At 46.4% G+C, this 19,813-nt stretch overlaps 1 protein-coding gene across 2 annotated transcripts; it reads left to right on the top strand.

The window, feature by feature from the left end:
• The first annotated feature begins 288 nt into the window (after nt 1-288).
• On the top strand, nt 289-19,455 carry LOC146073674 (E3 ubiquitin-protein ligase TRIM39-like). Of its 2 annotated transcripts, XM_083181044.1 has the most exons (3): nt 289-514; nt 1,529-1,619; nt 17,622-19,455. In XM_083181044.1, exon 3 carries the CDS (start codon nt 17,624-17,626, stop codon nt 19,274-19,276), a length of 1,653 nt encoding a protein of 550 aa, XP_083037170.1. In that variant the 5' UTR covers nt 289-514; nt 1,529-1,619; nt 17,622-17,623; the 3' UTR covers nt 19,277-19,455. The 2 variants fall into 2 exon arrangements, with proteins under 2 accessions (XP_083037170.1, XP_083037169.1); XM_083181043.1 differs by lacking the exon at nt 1,529-1,619.
• Nucleotides 19,456-19,813: the final 358 nt, after the last annotated feature.

The raw sequence follows: 19,813 nt of genomic DNA, 5'->3' as shown, positions 1-19,813 counted from the left end.
TTCCATCTAAATCCTATCTGGCTGGCACCCCTACATAAAACAGCCACGGCCCAGACCCTGGCCCACAATGACCTGTATACACCTGCCCCCAGTTCCCAGGTGGCACATCTGTTTATACTTTATAACCCCCTGCCCAGGTGATACGGCTGGCCCACCGGTGAGGTGGCATGGGCTTTCTTCGCCCCCTGCCCACCACTGCTGCGCAGCTAACTACGCCCCCTGCAAGTGACAGCACGTTTGTCTGTCACCGTACGTAAACACGCTTCTCTGACCAAAGACGTCACTACTAAGCGACGCCCCTGTGCGCGGCGCCGTAACTGTACTGTACGGAAGCACGCTCCTTTACGGAGCACGGAGCCCTGTACGTTTACAAGGAAACGGTTGCTGTGTACGAAATAATGCCACCCTCTCTGCCATGCAACGGCCGTTACTGTGCCCCACCCTCACCTGGGGAAAATAAGAGCACAGTGCACACCCCATAGATAACTTACTTTGTGGTTCGTTTACGTCCAAGGTGAGTCCCGCTCCCTCCTCGCCCGCCAGCCCCCCGCCGCCGCCCCGTCCCCTGCTCCCCTCTCACCCGCCGGCCCCCGGCTCCTTCCTCTCCCGCTGTCGCCGCTCCCTCCTCTGCCGCCCTGTCCCCGGCTTCCTCCTCGCCGGCCGCCACCCCGTCCCTTGCTCCCTCCTCTGCCGCCCTGTCCCCGGTTTCCACCCCGTCCCCTGCTGCCGCCCTGTCCCCGGCTTCCTCCCCCCCCGCCGCCGCTCCGTCCCCTGCTTCCTCTTTGCCCAGTGCTAAGTACCCGGATGCCCCTTTTGTGTCCCGGCTACTGAGCGTGCCTTATATATCAGACACGCTTTCTATACGTATGTCTGGCTGCCTTACAGTCTGTTAGAACATTAGTAATATATCAATGTTTGTCTCTCTTTTGTAGCTGATGGGGTTATAGTTACAAGTCAGTACTGGTGCTAGGGTGTAGGGATGGGTAATCATATGATCAGTGGCGGAACTCCCGGAGGCAATGGAGTCATCTGCCGCCGGGCGCCAGCCTTAAAGGGGCACCGGCTCCATTGCCCCCCGAAGTTCCACTCAGAGGTGCTTCCCTGGTGGTACCCTTATGTTATGCAGCGGTGCGTCGCCCATCCCCCGTATGCAGAGAAGGAGTCGTCGGCTGAGACTCCGCAGCGGCGCAGCCAGTGGTCGGAAAAGCACTTCACTACTACTCTGGGTCCAGACCAGCAGGAGGCACCCAGGTAGTAGTAGAGACCTGGAGGTTGAGGCGCAGAAGTTCAGGGAATCCGCAGGCACTCGCCGTGAGCTGTACCTCCCTTCCGCCGCGGCTTACCCACACTGTCTGCCGCTAGTCGGGAGTCGGGCCTCCCCAGGCTGGCTGCTGGAGGGAGCGGAGGAGGAGATTAGCGGTGCCAGCAGAGGGGTGTGTGGCTTGGGCCGCTTAGCGTCTCCTAGACCCTGCAATGCCAGCCACCTGTTTTCTGGGCTATTCTCACCAGCGGTGCACCTATCCTGCAGGACAGCCTACAGCAGAGGAAGCAGTCATTACCTCCCTGAGGACACTGCTACCGCACGGAGCCACGGACCGTAGACCTCCGCCGCTGGCACTGTGAGTACATCTCAGATGCCTAACTCAATAAACCCTCATCCCCCGCAGCCTAACTATACACCCCCCAATCCTGCAGCCTAACTATACACCCCCCACAGTCTACCTATACACGCCCCACAGCCTAAATATATACCCCCCCACAGCCCAACTATACACCCCTACTCCTGCCCCCCCCCCCCAGTATATGATGGAAGCCACTGTATTGCTGTGTGTGTGCTGTATAGTGGTCACTGCAGAGCAGTTGGGCAATAAAGCACAGGGTCATAAATATAGAGATGAGACAGGTGCTCCCTCAATGTGCTGTGAAATACTCCAACAGTGTTGTACACAACCTAAATATATACCCCCCACAGCCCAACTATGCACCCCTACTCCTGCAGCCTAACTATTTACCCCCCACCCCTAGCAGCCTATCTATTCACCCCCTACCCCCGCGGAACAACTATACACCCCTGCAGCTCAACTATACACTCCCACCCCCGCAACCTAACTATACACCCCCTCCTCTCAGCCTAACTCTAACCATACCCCCCAGTAGCCTCACCCTAATTTTACACCCCCCTGTAGCCTAACCCTAACTCTACTCCCCCCCCCCCCCCCCCCCCCACAGCCTATAACTACACACACACACACCGCATCCTATAACCCTAACCACACACACTCCGTAGCCTTTAACCCTAACCACACACACATCCCGTAGCCTATAACCCTAACCATACACACATACACCCTGCAGCCTATAACCCTAACCACACACACACACACACACACTGCAGCCTATAACCCTAACCATGCACACACCTCGCAGCCTATAACCCTAACCATACACACACACACTGCAGTCTATAACCCTAACCATACACACACACCGCAGTCTATAACCCTAACCATACACACACACACACCGCAGTCTATAACCCTAACCATACACACAACACCCCGCAGCCTATAACCCTAACCATACACACACACCCTGCAGCCTATAACCCTAACTATACACACTGCAGCCTATAACACTAACCATACACACACACAATACCCAGCAGCCTATAACCCTAACTACAGACACACACCGCATCCTATAACCCTAACCACACACACACCGCATCCTATAACCCTAACCACACACACACCACATCCTATAACCCTAACCGCACACACCCCATAGCCTATAACCCTAACCATACACACACCCTGCAGCCTATAACCCTAACCATACACACACACTGCAGCCTATAACCCTAACCATGCACACACCCCGCAGCCTATAACCCTAACCATACACACACCACCCCGCAGCCTATAACTCTAACCATACAAACCAGCCTGACTATATACCCCCCACCCCTAGCAGCCTATCTATTCACCCCCCACCCCGCGGAACAACTATACACCCCCGCAGCTCAACTATACACTCCCACCCCCGCAACCTAACTATACATGCCCTCCTCTCAGCCTAACTCTAACCATACCCCCCTGTAGCCTAACTCTACTCCCCCCCCCCCCCCGCCCACAGCCTATAACTACACACACCGCATCCTATAACCCTAACCATAACCACACACACCCTGTAGCCTATAACCCTAACCATACACACACACTGCAGCCTATAACCCTAACCATGCACACACACCCCGCAGCCTATAACCCTAACCATACACACAACACCCCGCAGCCTATAACCCTAACCATACACACAACACCCCGCAGCCTATAACCCTAACCATACACACACACACTGCAGCCTATAACCCTAACCATGCACACACACACTGCAGCCTATAACCCTAACCATACACACACACCCCGCAGCCTATAACCCTAACCATACACACACACCCTGCAGCCTATAACCCTAACCATACACCCCGCAGCCTTTAACCCTAACCATACACACACACCCCGCAGCCTTTAACCCTAACCATACACACACACACCCCGCAGCCTATAACCCTAACCATACACACACACCCCGCAGCCTATAACCCTAACCATACACACACACCCTGCAGCCTATAACCCTAACCATACACACATACACACACACTGCAGCCTATAACACTAACCACACACACACACATACAACACCCAGCAGCCTATAACCCTAACCATACACACACCCCACAGCTTATAACCCTAACCATACACACAACACCCCGCAGCCTATAACCCTAACCATACACACACACCCTGCAGCCTATAACCCTAACCATACACACACACACACACACCCTTCAGCCCTCCTTTGGTGCAAACTGTTCCCATTTTCAGTATGGGGAGGAAGCATAACTCTCTAGTTCCACATCTGTCTCTAGCTATCTCACTTTTGGGGGGGGGGGCACCAACTTTTTTCTTGCCTCCGGGCGACATGGATAAACTTACGCCACTGCATATGATGTTTCATCGGTAACATCGGATTTATGGTTCAAATGTTCGATGTTTAACCCTGCAATGTTGAGGATCCAATGTTTCATCAACATCGCTAGATTTCTCCCCCGATGTTTTTCTCAATCTTTTAATGTTTTTTCTTTTGTGTGTCAATGTGTGCTGCTTTCAATGCTTTGCAGCCAGCTCACTCTCTCCTTGATTTATATTCATTAAAAACTTAAGAGACTGTTAAAAAAAAAACACATTAACAAATATGACAGTATCACTGCTGGCTGGGCTTTCATATGTGTGTGTGCTGCTGCTGTGGGTGGTAGCTGACAGTGAAGGACAGTCTGGCCAGCCATTCAGCAGCAGCACACAGGACAGCCCCACCCCTGCCTCACTGCAACTGGTGCTGTTAGTGAGTCACTGTCGCTGTCTGCTGTGGTGTTTCTAGCACCGGTCTGATTTGCATATCAGTGCTGATATACAGACCACACTGTGCTAGAAGCACTACAGCAGACAGCGACACTCAAAGCAGGGAAGAGGAACTGCATGGGTTTTCAGAGATAGCGGGTGCTAGAATGAACAGTATAATACAATAGTCACTAGTAGTGACATTGTGGTGAACTCCCTTCATATTTATTTATTAATTAATAGTTTCCTATATAGAGCAGCATATTCACTTGCGTTTTACAATAGGAGACAGTGATACAACAAACTGGGTATTTACAGTCAGTCAAAGGTATGAGGGCCCTGCTCGCAAGCTTACAAGCTATCAATTGATTTATTATTATGCAGCAAGCATATCACAGCAAAGGGCCTGATTTCAGTTGTGGATGCAGACATTTGCACAGTTTATTTCTTTGAAATGCAATGTCAGTCACACTGCACATGTGCAGTGATTTATTAGTAACAGCGGACGCAGATACTGAGTGACAGGTACAGTAGTTTCTATTTGAGGGGGGGATGGGGGCTGGTTTGTCAAATGCAGATGTGTTTCAAACATTAATTTGCAGTTGCACTGGCTCCAGCGTCTTTGTTCTGATGGTTATTCTAAGCAACAATGTAGTATGTTCTATGTTGCACTGTGTGTACAGTTTTTTTGTTATTTTCTATGATCAACATAAGTTATTAGCCTGTTGCTACAGTTAAAAATCTAGGTAAAAATAGCAGATTGTGAGTTGTTGCAATAAAGGTTTGATAGTTAATGCTTCATGTTTTTTTCCTTCCGTAACAAATTTGATTTACCACAAAACATGAATCCTATATCCATTGTGTGTGTATAAACTGTAAGCCTCCAACAAGATAAACTTAATAGAGGGATTATTTATCATTTCAGAAGCTTATTAGTATATTATATGGTTTGATAACGAGTTTATTTTAAAAAATATCGAAACATCGGGTTCACAGTACCAATGTTTAGGTCTAAATGATGTTTTGCAACCAATGTTGAAAAACATCATTTGACCGATGTTTTTTCTTTAGATGTCCCATCCCTACTAGGGTGTTCGGGCCCGCCTGCAAACTAGGGATGACCATCGATGATTCAAAATCATCGATGGTTCATGGCCGATGTCAAATACCTTTGCAATCGATGGGGGAGAACCAGATTGGTTTCCCTCCATTGATGGAATAGCAAAGCGATGTTTTGCTTTTTTTTTTCTTCAAAGTGACGGAATTCTGAGCATAGCTCCGTCCCGCCCCCCATGTTTTGATTGGCCTATGGCATTGCATGACTATCAATATGAAAAAATATCGATGTTCGTTCCTACTGCAAACGACTTATTTGTGCCCTCCCATACTGTACAAAGGGACAGTGCACACCCAAAACCATGTGATCTCACAAGGAAGGGGCACGGCCACCCAATAGTACTCCCATACCTGTATGCAGTGTGACAGGCGCAGCAGCAGCCACAGGGGATGAAGAGCACTAGATGGGTCGTTCACGTACGAAGCAGATCGTTTGGATGGGTCCCTTAAAAGAATGAGTGAGCCCCGATACCAAAATGGTGAACCATCATTCTTTTACTTTCAGTTTCGTTTTTTATTACAATGCATTTGCCTGAGCTCAGCACTGCCACCTGTGGCAGCTGAGATGTACTGACTCTGGAGACTGAGTACAGTGCTGTGACTGCAAGTGAAAGAAAGAATAACAAGGCTGCTGCTGCTAGGGGTGGCCATTGGGTGCAGACGCCATCGATGGCGATTCTGCCCCCAGCCATCGATCATTGTTTTACTCGGTCATGTATGTTCTTATTTGTTCAGCTCAATGTTTAAAAAAAAAAAAAAAAAAAAAAAAGTTTAAATAAAATGTTGATTTTTACCGTTTATGGCAATAAATGATTGTACAACGAATTATGCTGTGTTTTTATCAAATTAACCTTTTTTTCTAAACGAGTCGATGATCCGTCTAAAATATCTGAATCTTTTCTCTGATTCCTGGTTACTGGGTCCCAGCTCTTTTTAGTGACCCATTTTGCCTATATCTAAAGAGTACCTCTACTGCCTAGCACCTCCCTGCTGTGCATCCTCTGCTGAGCTGGTAGCGCCGGCCCTGTCACAAGTGTGTCCACCACATACATGTCCTGCATCCACTGAATGCATGCCCTGCACTGTGGACCATGGCAAGTGCTGGTCTGCTGTCAGTGGGTTATTTATGAAGCGGCAGCACATACCTGCTGCCACTTCCCTGCCAGAACAGTGCTTTTAAAAACAAAATATTGGATGTTTAGGTATTAAAAACAGAGAGAGTGTGTGTATCTCTCTCTATATTTGTGTGGGTGTGGTGCTTTGTAGTAAATATATAACTGCCGTGTTTGTGAGACCAGAATATATGTGGGTTAGACTATGAGAAGGCACTTGAGACGACAATTTTTTTTATAGCGGTTGCCTATCTCCTTACCTTTAAAGATAAGGGATTCTGTTAAAATCCCTTACCTTTAAAGTCAAGATTCTGGTGGCCAGTATACAGATGCTTGAACTCTGAATGCCAACAGCCAGGACCCCGATCGGTGAGTATGTGGTAGGGATGGCCATCGGTCCAGTCGCCATTGATGGTGATAGTGCAATCGGCCGTCGATAGTAATACTATGTGATGGATGACCATCTATAGTTTTACCTATTGATGGTCATTTTTTTGACCCACTGGCCCATGGTCTAATCAGAATGTGGGGGCGGCGCTATGCTGTGTCCCAGCACATATCAATGGCAAAAGTTTTCAATATCGGCCATAAACCATCAATGATTTTGAAAATTTGATGGCCATCCCTAGCATGTGGGGCTAGCTAGTGGGCAACGAAGGAAGGGAGGGTTATGTACTAATGGGGGGACTTAGGGTTAGACTGGGATTGGGGTTTGGTTTATGCATTTGCAAGTGGGGGGTTAGGGTCAGGCTGCAGGGGGTTAGGCTGGTAGAATGGCAGTAAATGAGAGGGTGAGGGTGCCTTGTCAGCATTGTCACCATCACGATTCCACCACGGCATCCCAAATATAATGCTTGATAACATTCTATTGCACTGCTATAAACACCATAAAAATACTTTTAAGAAGATCAAAGTATTTGATTTTTATTCTTATAAAAATTCCCTAGGCTAAGATCTGCGTTTCAAACAACAAACAGTGCATAGAATCACATATTCACTGGCCAGTGACACATTTTAAACCACATATAAAATAATAAACAGCGATTGCCCTAAAAAGTGTGTGTGTGTGTATGTATGTATGTATATATATATATATATATATATATATATATATATATATATATATATATATATATATATATATATATATATTAGGTGATTCATCGTGCCCTACGGGTGCTCTTCAAACCGTCATAAGGGGCTGCTCCCCCTTAATTTGTGAACATTTGTATATGAGAAAGATGGTTAGAATTGTATGAAAGATGCCTGTATTGCAACTTGAGTTATAGGTGAAATGTGTTACATAGAGAGCATATGATGTGGAAGGGGGTGTGTATTGTTTTGTTTAATTAAAAAGCGGTTACAGAGTAGGATGTACATTGATAGTGTGGATGGTACAGTGACATTTGTGGGGGGGAGGGACTGTGTGTGCATGTTGTTTAGGTGTGTGTGCAATAGTATAGTAGGGTGTTTCTGAGTCAGCGGCTCTCCACTGGCGGAGGTCACGACACAGGAAAACAGGAGGCTGGGTAGTGATAGGGGTGTCTGGGCATAAGGGGGACTAAAGAGGAGGGTGGGAGATACTGTGCAGCTTCTGCCAGTGGGTGAGGGTCCATCGTGGCAGTACAGGATGGTGGCCCTTAGTCAGTGTCTCCTCCTACTGGGTGGGAGTTCAGGTGCATGAGAGCAGGAGGCTGGGCTATGAGGCATGATAGGGACATGTGAGCAAAACAGCGTCAGCGACTCCACAGTGGTGGAAGTTACGGTTCAGGAGAGCAGGAAGCTGGGTAGTGATAGGGGTGTGTGAGTATACGGGGGACTAAAGAGGGGCTTAGGGTTGCCGTGAATTGCTGGGGGTGCCGTGAATCAAGGGAGGGGGGGCCGCAGGTGTCGGCGAATCGCGGGAGAGGGCGGGGGTCCGCAAAGCGAGGGGGGGTTGCGAATCGCAGGAGGGGGGGTGCGCGGGGGGTCCGTGAATTGCGGGAGGGGGGGGGGCACGGGGCGCGATGAATCACTTAGTTGGTTATATATTCTTGTAGAAGGATGGTAGGATGTTGCTGTCATTCAGAATGCATTTACATAAACAGTAATAGTAGCAGTAAAAGATCTGACTTAAAACACCTACAGTAAAACAGAACAGGTGTTATATATTATACAAAGAATTGGTTGATGATGTGTAGGTTGACGTGCACATAGTTGTCACTGGAAAAAAATTGCCACAAGAAAAAATCATCATAGAAAGGTCAACACATGTAAATGTTGACATAAGTGTGACACCTCATTGGTGTCCATGTCGACACATGAGAATGAATATGAAAACATTAAAAAAAAGAAAAATAAATCTTCAAAAACTCATGTCAACCTTTTTCATTGTCGACCATAGCCGTGCCAGTGTTTGGCTTGTGCCATTTAATCCTGGGGTTGCTGTGAATCGCGCGCGGGGGTGGGGGGGAGGAGGTGAGGGGTGTCCGCGAATCACGGGAGGAGGGGTCGTGGGTGGATGCCGTGAATTGCGGGAGGGGGGGGGTGTGGGTGCCGGGAATCGTGGGAGGGGGGGGCGCGGGGGGTTGCAGGGAATCGCGGGAGGGTGGGGCGGGGGGTTGCCGCAATGACAGGAGGGGGGGTCAGGGGTGGGGAATCGCGGTAGGGGGGGTCGTGGGGGGCACCGTGAACCGCGGGAGGGGGGGGCCCCGGGGGGTTGGCGCGAATCGTAGGAGGGGGGGTTGCGGGGTGCCGCGAATCGCAGGAGGGGGGGTGTCCCCGGTTGGGGCCGCGAATCGCGGGAGTCACCGGGGGTGCTGCGAATTGCGGGGGGTGTGCTGCAAATCGCGGGAGGGGGGTCGCCGCGAATCGCCACAAGAAAAAATCAACACAGAAAGGTCAACACATGTAAATGTTGACATTAAGTGTGGCACTTCATTGGTGTCCATGTCGACACATGAGAATGAATATGAAAACATTGAAAAAGTGAAAAATAAATCTTGTCAACCTTTTTCATTGTCGACCATAGCCATGTCAGTGTTTTGCATGTGCCATTTAATCGTGGGGATGACGTGAATGGGGGGGGGGGGGAGCTGCATACCCAACATGACCCTCTCCAGGAGGCACACATTGCTCTGTTTCTGGACTTTCTTCTTAATTTATGGATTACCATCACCTGTGCTTAAACACCTTTCTTATCAATTACCCTGTTTAAAACAGGTGATGACAATCATAAATTAAGATGGAAGTCCACAAACAGAGCATTCTGTCCCTCCTGGAGAGGGTCATGTTGGGAGGTATGGAGGTGTGGGGCGCTCACCTGGTGTGTCTGGTGAGTTGCTGTGTCTTTGCTGTGTAACATGGAGAGGCAGAGGGTGTCTGGCACTGTCTGTGGGCTCACTGGGCTGGTTCTCTGTCATGTGAGTCAGAGGCTCCACCCAGCGTTACAGCTCCAGACACACTTTGAGTGACAGATGTAGCCAAATATATAAGATAATATATAATTATTATTTTTTTACACCCACTACAAGAAGGTGTCAGTACCTCCCAGCGGCGCATTTTCACTGCAGTGAATGGGATCTGGGTCACGCTGACCCGGAATACCCGTTCACACTGACGGCATCCCGTGTCGATTCCGGGTTCTACCCAGGTCAGGACCTGGGTAGAGATCCCGGAATACTGAACACGGGATATTCAACCAAGACCCTTTCACACTGCACTAAATCCTGGGTTGATGCGCGTTCATGTGCAAAAACCCAGGATATTTTTTCAAGTCTGAAAGGGGTATAAATGGGGTATAATACAAAAAAAAAGAGAATAAATCCGTGCTAATGAATATAACGCAACTGCTTTATTCTCTTTTTTTGTATTGTGTTCACCTGGTGGCCAACTATGGGTGCCGGGCGGCTCCCCGACAGTCGGGATTCGGACAGTCAGTACTCCGACGTCGGAATCCCGACTGCTCCCTCGTGGGGGTCCACGACCCCCATAGAGGGAGAATAAAATAGGTGGCGAGCGCCGCTCGCCACCGTGCCCGCAGCGTGGCGAGCGCAGCGAGCCCGCAAGGGGCTTCATTGTGCTCCCCACGCTGTGCAGTCGGGATTCCGACGTCTGACTAATGACTGTCGGAATCCCGACTGTCGGAGTATTATACCACACCCGCCAACTATAGCCACACCCAAGCAGCTGTTCAGTTTTATTCAGGTTGAGAAGTGTTTCATATCAGCGCCCGGTTCACCAGTTTAAATGGGGTATAAAGCGCCCGGTTCTCCAGTTTAAATGGGGTATAAAGCGGAGTCAGATCCGGGAAACTCCAGTGTTCAAAGACCAGGGTTTTTTGTGTAAAAGGGGTATAAGTAAGCCATATATATTCGGACTACATTTTTTCTGTTGGTTAGTGGAGGGTGATTAGATTATCCACTAATTGGGGAGAGAATAAACTTTTCGCTTGTCTGGCCAGACAAAAAGTCAATAGGGGGGAGCAACTCCCTGTACCTGCTATTTTCTCTTGTGACCCCAGTCACTGCTCAAAACAGCGTTCCTTGCAGGCTGCAAGTGGAGAAGAACCCCTTGATATTCCAGAGAGTTGACAACCAGTAATGACACGTTTCCCCGCCTCTTTTGGGTATCGTTGGCTTCTTCAGATAACGTTATCTTAATATATATTTTATGCTTTTTAAACGTGTCACTGGCCAGTGAATATTTAGTTAATAATAAATGTATCTTTATTATTGTTTCCAGCACGTGAAGATCTGGGTTTATCAGAACAATGTCTAAAAGATTAAACATCGCTGATGCTCTACTCCGTTATAAGACATGTTTCAATAATCCTTATTCTGCAGCGATGGCACGTCTCAGAGATCCATTGTCAGAAACCAAGTGTTTTGTAATTCAGATGACACATGGAGTAGATTATTGGAAATGTCTTCTAACTGCATTTGATGCTGCCTTAACTAAAATGACTATGAAAATGGAAGTCAAATGTGGATTGCTGATATCAGTCCTCTTCGGAGCCCTTAATGACCCTGCCCGTGCTATGGCCACTATGGCAAAGAAGCTTGGTATTACTCTGAAGGTAGTTACAATTCCCACACAGAAAGGGAGTCTTCAATATACAGAAGCTCTTCAAGAATATCTCATAGAGGTTATAGGGTCAGATGCAGCAGGAACTTCCGTCAACACTTTCAACCATAGACAATCGGTGCACAACATGATGGGAGCCCCAGAAAAAGCATACATGACTATTATAATGCATATTATAATGATTGCATCTAAAGCGGTTACAGCTCGTCCTGCCTGTGTGGCATCCGCTTGGCATCGCATGAACGCTGCTAAAACTAAATTTCCAGTTGACGAGAAATGGTTTCTAACCAACGAGGCTGCAAATGAAATCATGCTCGCTATACAAGAAAGTATCCCTCTTAGGGGAGCAATTGTTGCCTTGATACAAGCTAGGGAGACAGCTATGACTACACCCCCTAATCTTGCATCAGTCATCGCACATGCAGGACAATATCTGCAAATGGCAGGAATAACAGGTTTCCGGTTAGTACGCCAGTATGTTATAGAAGCAAGAGCACCCATCCTGGCCGAGAGAGCAAACAGGTATGAAGTGATCTACTTTCAAAGACTGATGGAGAAGTACAAAGCGCTAGCTGGTGACGCTCCATATGTTAAATTCTTGGAAAATCCTGCAGGTTTTAGGTTCAACCCAGCTAATTTTGAATCTCTTTATTCTTTTGCTGCTGGTTACGCATCTATCGCTGAGCCATCTATGAACAAATATGTTGTTGCCGATGTTTATCGGTATAACATTAACTTCAGGTTGGGTAAAATGTACGCCCAGAGAGCATCTGGTTCAACAGGCCCGGATCGGTTATGAGCTCAGACTGGACCCAACGATTGTCTCAGATTTCAGTTATCTCCTCCTTTTTTTTTTTTTTTTTACTTTTCTTGGAAGATTTTTTCAGAATTACAATATGGACGACAAAGTAATGATTAGAAAGGAAACATTGTCTGTGGTTATTGCTGAACAAGGCATAACATGGTACTGAACATCTTAATGGGAGAGAATTCAGTTGAGATAGTCTTACAGCATATTGTGGATGAGCTATCTATTTAGCAGCAACGTATATTCAAGTAGCATTATTAATGGTCCTGCAATTCTCAATACAGCAGATTCATAAGCATTGTCAAGTAGAGCATAGACCACAATCTCAACACGCATATGTTAGGGCAATAATATATAGATTATTAATGATATAACAAAAACATACAAATATATCCAGTGAGAGAGAATTATTTAGGAGGGAGGGAGGGGAGACAAGACATTGACAGCTAGTCCAGGGGGGTTCAAATAACTGAAGTAATCGGACACCAATCACAGAGCCAAATCAAATTGTTATGTTTAGGTCAGTGGGGCAGATAGAAATTAATATTCAGGCCTATGTGAGGCGTGGCGCAAACCAGGGTGGATTGGGAGGGAGAGCAATTTGGCGCAGTAAGTACCAAGTTGTGTTTTCGAATATCTTCTGTATAGCGGCTTGTACCGTGGTGTTCTAGGGTCTGAATGTTAATGTCCCATTTGGCATAAAAGTGTGCCACCCCCTTTTCAATGTCTCATAGGGCTGCCTGGCATTCAAAGAACAGTATATTAAGAACAGAGCTTTTCAATTCCGTCTAGGGGGGGGGGGGGGGGGGGGGCGTCTTGAGGATCCAGTGGGTTAGGATCAGTTTCTTAGCTAGTACTAAAATCAACATAAGTAATGGAATAATCTGTATTTTATTATTGCCCAAATCCCAATCATTAAAATAGAGAAATAGGAAAGGGAGAGGGTTATAGGTCAATCGTAGGGAAAATAAGGTGTTCAGGAAACCCAGCAACTTTCTCCAAAAATTATGGTAGAAGGTGTCCCCTCTAATCTTGCATTTTGGGCAGAGGCTTAGATCACCAGGGATAAAGTGGCTTATCTGTTGTTGGGACACATAGGCCCTATTGAGAATTTTGAGGCGGGTCTCCTGAAGTGAGGCAGATTGCAAATGTTAAGAGAGTTTCCTCGGAACGGTGTGGATCAGGGGAGGGGGGGGGAATATCTGCTCCCCATGTTCGCCTAAGGCGCTGTAGCAATTTATCCCTAGGGAGCACTACGAGTTGCTGGAAGAGATTCTGGTACTTGTTTCCTAGCAGGGTGCCCAATTTCAGTACGTACGGGTCCGTACTGAAATCGCATAGCATGACGTTATAGTGGCGTGCAATGCGATTTCAGTACCGCTCCCGCTCGCTGTCATTCCCGCCCAATGTTAGATCCTCTCAGAAATCATTCTGAGGTGATTTTCTGACAGGACTGGAAGCATCCCTCAGAGCTGCTGGTTAACTAATGCAGAACTATAGTAAGTTTCGCAAATGGCTGCATCGATGAACATCTTCAGCTTGCCTCAGACGGAGGAGGAGGCTATACACTTTTTCCAACAGCATGAACTCCTGCTGAAGCAGAATTGTGCGAATGGGCACGCAATACACCTCTCTGTGAAGGAGTCTGTGTGGTGGTGCCATGTGAAAGTGTGCCGGCTGAAGGTGAGCCTCAGAGCGGCCCATTGGTTTCCAGGGTCCCGCTTATAGTTTTTCACCTTGGTGCACTTAATTTACTCCTGGGCCCAGGAGCTCACCTTCATTGAATATTGTGGGCAACAGCTTGACATCTAAGAAAACTGCCGTCCTGTACAACCACTGGATGCGGGAGGCTTGCGCCCTGGACATTATGGCGCAGCCACAGCGGCGGATCGGTGAACCTGGCCACATTGTAAAGGTAGACGAAACGTTTGTCAAGCGCAAAAGTAATGTTGGCCGGACTTTACCACAGCAGTGGATTTTTGGTGTAATATGTAGAGAAACCGGACATGGATTCCTTAAAATGTTGCCCAGACGTGATGCCACCACTTTGATGGACTGTATAATTGTCAATATAGAGCCGAGCACCGCTGTCTATATGGACTGCTGGAGGGCATACAGCACTCAACAGCTGGAACTGGCAGGATACCAACATTTTCTAGTGAACCATAGGTTCAATTTCATTGACCCGGCAACAAGGGTTCATACCCAGAATGTGGAGAGACTGTGGGGCGCATGTAAATGGCGCAATAAGCACCAAAGAGGCACAGCACGACACGAGCTGCAATCCTATCTGCAGGAATTCGTGTGGAGACATTAGGAGCTGATGACCCATTCCACCACATACTCCAAGCACTTAAGCTCCTCCCTAAAGATGATTGAGTGTGATTTGCTTTCTTGATTTTGAATCATTTGTCGTTTTTAAAGTTCATATATTGCTGTTATTATCATTATTTATTGTAATCAATATTAATTATGCTTTTTCAATAAAATTATTTAAGTAAATTACAGTTACTCGTTAACACATGTCGTCATTGTGTCAGCTGTATGATATTGCAGGTGTGAATGTGTTCCTAAAACACCACCACTATCCCTGCCACCCTGAGGCGTGGCGAGCAGCGGCGGAACGCATCCTCCGAGCTTTTCATACCCCCACTATTCACGTTGGCGTGGAGTTGATTTTATAAAGTGTGGTGAGCGCAGCGAGCCACCGAACCCGAAGTGTGGCTAGTGGACGCGGAATACATGCTTCGGGCTCAGAGGCTCGCTGCGCTCACCACACTTTATAAGATCATCTCCATGCCGACGTGGATAGTGGGGGTATTAAAAGGTCGGAGGACGTGTTCCGCCACCCCGAAGTGCGGCGAGCGGAGTTGATAGTGGGAGTGACGCAAAACAATGCCATAGGTGCTTTCAATAGCAAGCACCCATCACATCTCATCCAATCACATCTCATAGTAAGCACACATCTCATCGCATGGGTGCTTGTACAATGAAATATCGCATCGGATCGCACCCTGTCTATGGTGCCCTCTGATCCCATGCGATATTTCATTGTAAAGGCACTTCTGTGCACTTAATATGGACATCGCATTGCACGGCACTATATACGCTGTGCGATCAGATGCGATTTCACTACAGAGAATAGGCCAGTATGCTAAATGCGTACTGGGCACCCTGCTAGGGAACAAGTACCGAGATTCCTAATTCGATATCCTAGGATATTATGTTGCACCATTAAAGACAGAATCAGGTCAGGGGTGACTGGGGTGTCAAATGGGTTGGGATTGGGCATAGTGCCGCTAAAGGTACATGAAAAATTGGGATTTATGGAGGTGGTACTTAACTGCAAGGTCAGAGAAAAATGTGTCGCCAGGGTCGAAAATATTGCGTATGGCTGATAGGCCTTTTGTCACCATTCTAAGTAAAGGATGTTTTCTAAACCAGGGGGAAAACATGGGTTGCCCCAGAAAATGTGAAAAGGTGTGCTGGCATAGTTCCTACCAAACCTCCTTGTTAACAGTTATCCACATTTTATAGACATCACGGAAAAGTATCTTTTTTCGGGTCAGGGATTTTCCCATGTGGAGCGTGTAACATTTTATCAACTTTGGCATGAACTATGAACTATATATTTGAGATTACATTTAAAAAAATACTTTTAACTAATTTTTGTACCCGTATAAAAACAGACATCTTTTAAAACACAAATTGTACAATTTACTAAAACAATGATTCCACATGAAATGTAGGTGGGGTATAGCGTGCTGACAGTCATTGGTCCGACGTCAGAATCCTGACTGCTGGGACTTGGACAGTGGGGGGAGCGCAACAAAGCCCCCTTGCATGCTTGCTGCATTCGCCACCTATTCTTCCTCTATGGGAGTCATGGACCCCCATGAGGGAGAATAGCCTTTGTCAGTCGGGGGTCCCGACTGTCAGGGTATTAACAGTTGGGATTCTGATGACCGTGAAATGACTGTCATCTGGCAGAAGAGGTCCTCCACATCTGAGTAAAACACATTCACCCTTGAGTTAAGGACACGATATTCCTGCTATGAGTTCTCAGAGTGGGGCCTTAAATCTGCACCGTGTGCGTTTTTTCTCCACAAGACTTCTTCAGGTGTTTCTTAAATGCAACATACATAGAAATTACATTAATAGGTCGTCTCAAAAAGACACAATTCTATGCATATTGCAAGGCCATTTTTCACAATACATACTCACTGATAACATATCTTTGTATTTAATTTGATACCTCAAATGTATCTAGAATACAAAAAAAATACATTTAATATGCGTATAATAATATATTTTTGAAATACCCTTTTCATGTATTTTGCATTTAAGATAAACCCCTGAAGTTTTGTTGAGATGAAATGCGTCGGGTTAAGGTTGTATGACCTTCTCTGAGAACTCACAGCTGGAAATTGATGTCCGTAACGCAAGAGTGAAGTGTTTTACTCCGATGTGGAGGACCTCTTGTTAAACTGCAAATATGTGTTTTGAATGAACTATATTTTGGTACTATGCAGAATCTTTTATTTTTATTGAATTGTACATTTTTGTGTCATAATGTTTTTTTTTTTTTTTTATAAGGGTGTAAAATTGTCTCAAATTTTGTAGGGCATTTAGATCAGTTTAATAGAACAGTTATCAAGCATTATATTTAATGAGAAAGGTAACCTCTATAAAAAATATTCTCAAGCATCTTCTCATAGATGGTAGTAATAAAATCCTTGCCCTGGAGAAAACCTTTCCCCCCCCCCCTCCCCCCCTGTTATTTAGACCTTCAGCAATCTTCTTTTATTCACAAAAGTTTATTTAAAAAAAAAAACTAAATAAAAAAGCAAATCACTATTCTTCTTAAATGACCACTATTGTTTCTCAAATTCATCTGCATGAAATTCCTTGATATCATGCGTCCCTATGTGTAACTGGTCTCTCCTGGTAAGCTTATTTTGTATCTTGTGCTTTTTTTTTTTTTTTAAATGCAAATATAATTTGAGTCCTATACTATATAAATAACATTATTATATTCATGTCTAGCTCAGCCTAGCCCAGAATGCCTAACATGCATTGAATGCTGACTCTCTTTTTTTTTTTCCCTCCTGCTTCCAGCGATGGCATCTGCTGCTGATCTGAGACAGGAGCTGGACTGTTCCATCTGCCTGAGCATGTATACAGATCCTGTAACCCTGAGATGTGGCCACAACTTCTGCCGAGCCTGTATTGATCGTTTTTTGGATACACAGGAGGGGGCTGGAGTTTATATTTGTCCTGACTGCAGAGCAGAGTGTTATGAGAGACCTGTACTGCAGAGGAACATAACGCTGTGTAACATAGTGCAGAGTTTCCGATCTATTCGGCCAGATTATGAGATCTTCTGCACTTACTGTTTTCACTCTCCTGTACCCGCTGCTAAGTCCTGTCTGCATTGTGAAGCTTCTCTGTGTGATAATCACCTGAGAGTACACAGCAAGTCAGCAGAACACGTCTTATGTGATCCCATCGCTGCCCTGGGGAACAGGAAATGCTCCGTCCATAAGAAGGTCCTGGACTATTACTGCACTGAGGATGCTGCCTGTATCTGTGTGTCCTGCTGTCAGATCGGGGAGCACAGAGGACATCATGTGGAGTTGCTGGATAAAGCCTCAGAAAAGAAGAAGGAGAAGCTGAGGAATGTTCTGCAAAAACTGGCCTCAAAGAGAGCGGAGACTGAGAAAAGAGTCCAGAGACTGCATGTGTGCAGGAGAGATCAGGGAAAAGCAGCAGGTTTAGCAGAAAGAGTGACTGCTTTGTTTAGAGACATCAGGAGACAACTCGAAGACCTGGAGAATAGAGTCCAGAATGAAATCTTTAGGCAGGAACACCTCTTTTCACTCTCCGTCTCTGACCTGATCCAGCACCTGGAAATCAAGAAGGACGAGCTGTCCGGGAAGATTCGTCACATTGAGGAGCTGTGTAACATGTCTGATCCAGTGACAGTCTTACAGGAACCAGACCCAGGGGACTTGTGTGACACAGAGAGACATGATAACCAGGTCCGTGGTACAGGAGACCTGGATGTGGATCTCATCTCAGGGACATTACACACATTATCTAATATAATAACAGATATAAATACAGGGATCTATGTTCAGGAAGCTAGAAACTTTTTACAGGATATAGCCGCAGCTAGTAATACAGATTCTGATATGACAGGTATAAATACAGGGATCTATGTGCAGGAAGCTACAGACCTATTACTGGATGTAACCACAGCTGGTAATAATATACAGATATCAGGTGACAGGAAAACTGCGTTCAGGTCACCAAACATCAGACCTCCATTATCACCATGGAGATTTCGGTGTCGTCAAGTAATGAGCACCATGGGAATCTCCTCAGGGCAACATTACTGGGAGATGGATGTTAGTAAATCAGTAATATGGAGGGTGGGAATGTGTTATCCCAGCATAGACAGGAGAGGGCGTTTTTCACCAATTGGAAGTAATACAAAGTCCTGGGGTCTGTGTAGAAGGGGGTATAATCAGTACACAGTGAGATATGACAGGATAGACAGCCAGTTAGCTGGCAATGTTCTCTGTGACAGTGTGAGGATATACGTGGATTATGAGGCAGGACAGATGTCCTTCTATTCTCTCTCTGACCGGATCAGACACTTACACACCGTCACTGCTTTCTTCACTGAACCCCTTTATGCTATATTATGGGTTGCGGATGGTTTTATAACTATAACTGGGGGAATAAACCGTTGGGAGAAACTGCCATAGGGAAGTGACATCACAAGGAGGGGTATTTGATTGGTAGACCTTTAGCTAATAGAAACAAGAGGTGGAGTTTACAGCTGAGCCCCACCTCGTAAGAAACCAGGTGATCTGTGTGCATATCTAGTTCCCATGTTATTGGTGTGTATGAAACTCATTTTAAATAAAAATTTCTTTGGGATTTCTCTGCCTTTGTCTGAAAGCTCTGATTGGCTGCAATCCACTGTATACCCTAATCCAGGCATGTCCAAACTGTGGCCCTCCAGCTGTTCTGAAACTACACATCCCAGCATGCCTTGCCATAGTTTTAGCATTCTCTATTAGCAAAACTGGGGCATGGCATGATGGGATTTGTAGTTTCACAACAACTGGAGGGCAATAGTTTGGACATGCCTGCTCTAATCAGTCCTAACCTTATTCTTGTTGACTGATGTATGGCAGAACCAGGTATCTGAAATACTCCCAGCATTTCTTATGTTTATCCTTTCTCCATCGTCCATCCTGGTGACACAGCTAACCATGGGATGTAGTGGGTCTGGAGGC

The sequence above is a fragment of the Crinia signifera genome, chromosome 4 (genome assembly GCF_055691185.1).
Source record: "Crinia signifera chromosome 4, ASM5569118v1, whole genome shotgun sequence".
NCBI classification, from domain to species: Eukaryota; Metazoa; Chordata; class Amphibia; order Anura; family Myobatrachidae; genus Crinia; species Crinia signifera.
This window is presented reverse-complemented; position numbering and strand designations above follow the sequence as displayed.

What these genes read in the sequence shown, in the direction of transcription:
- LOC146073674 (XM_083181043.1), top strand. Translation starts at nt 17,624, where the DNA reads ATGGCATCTGCTGCTGATCTGAGACAGGAGCTGGACTGTTCCATCTGC.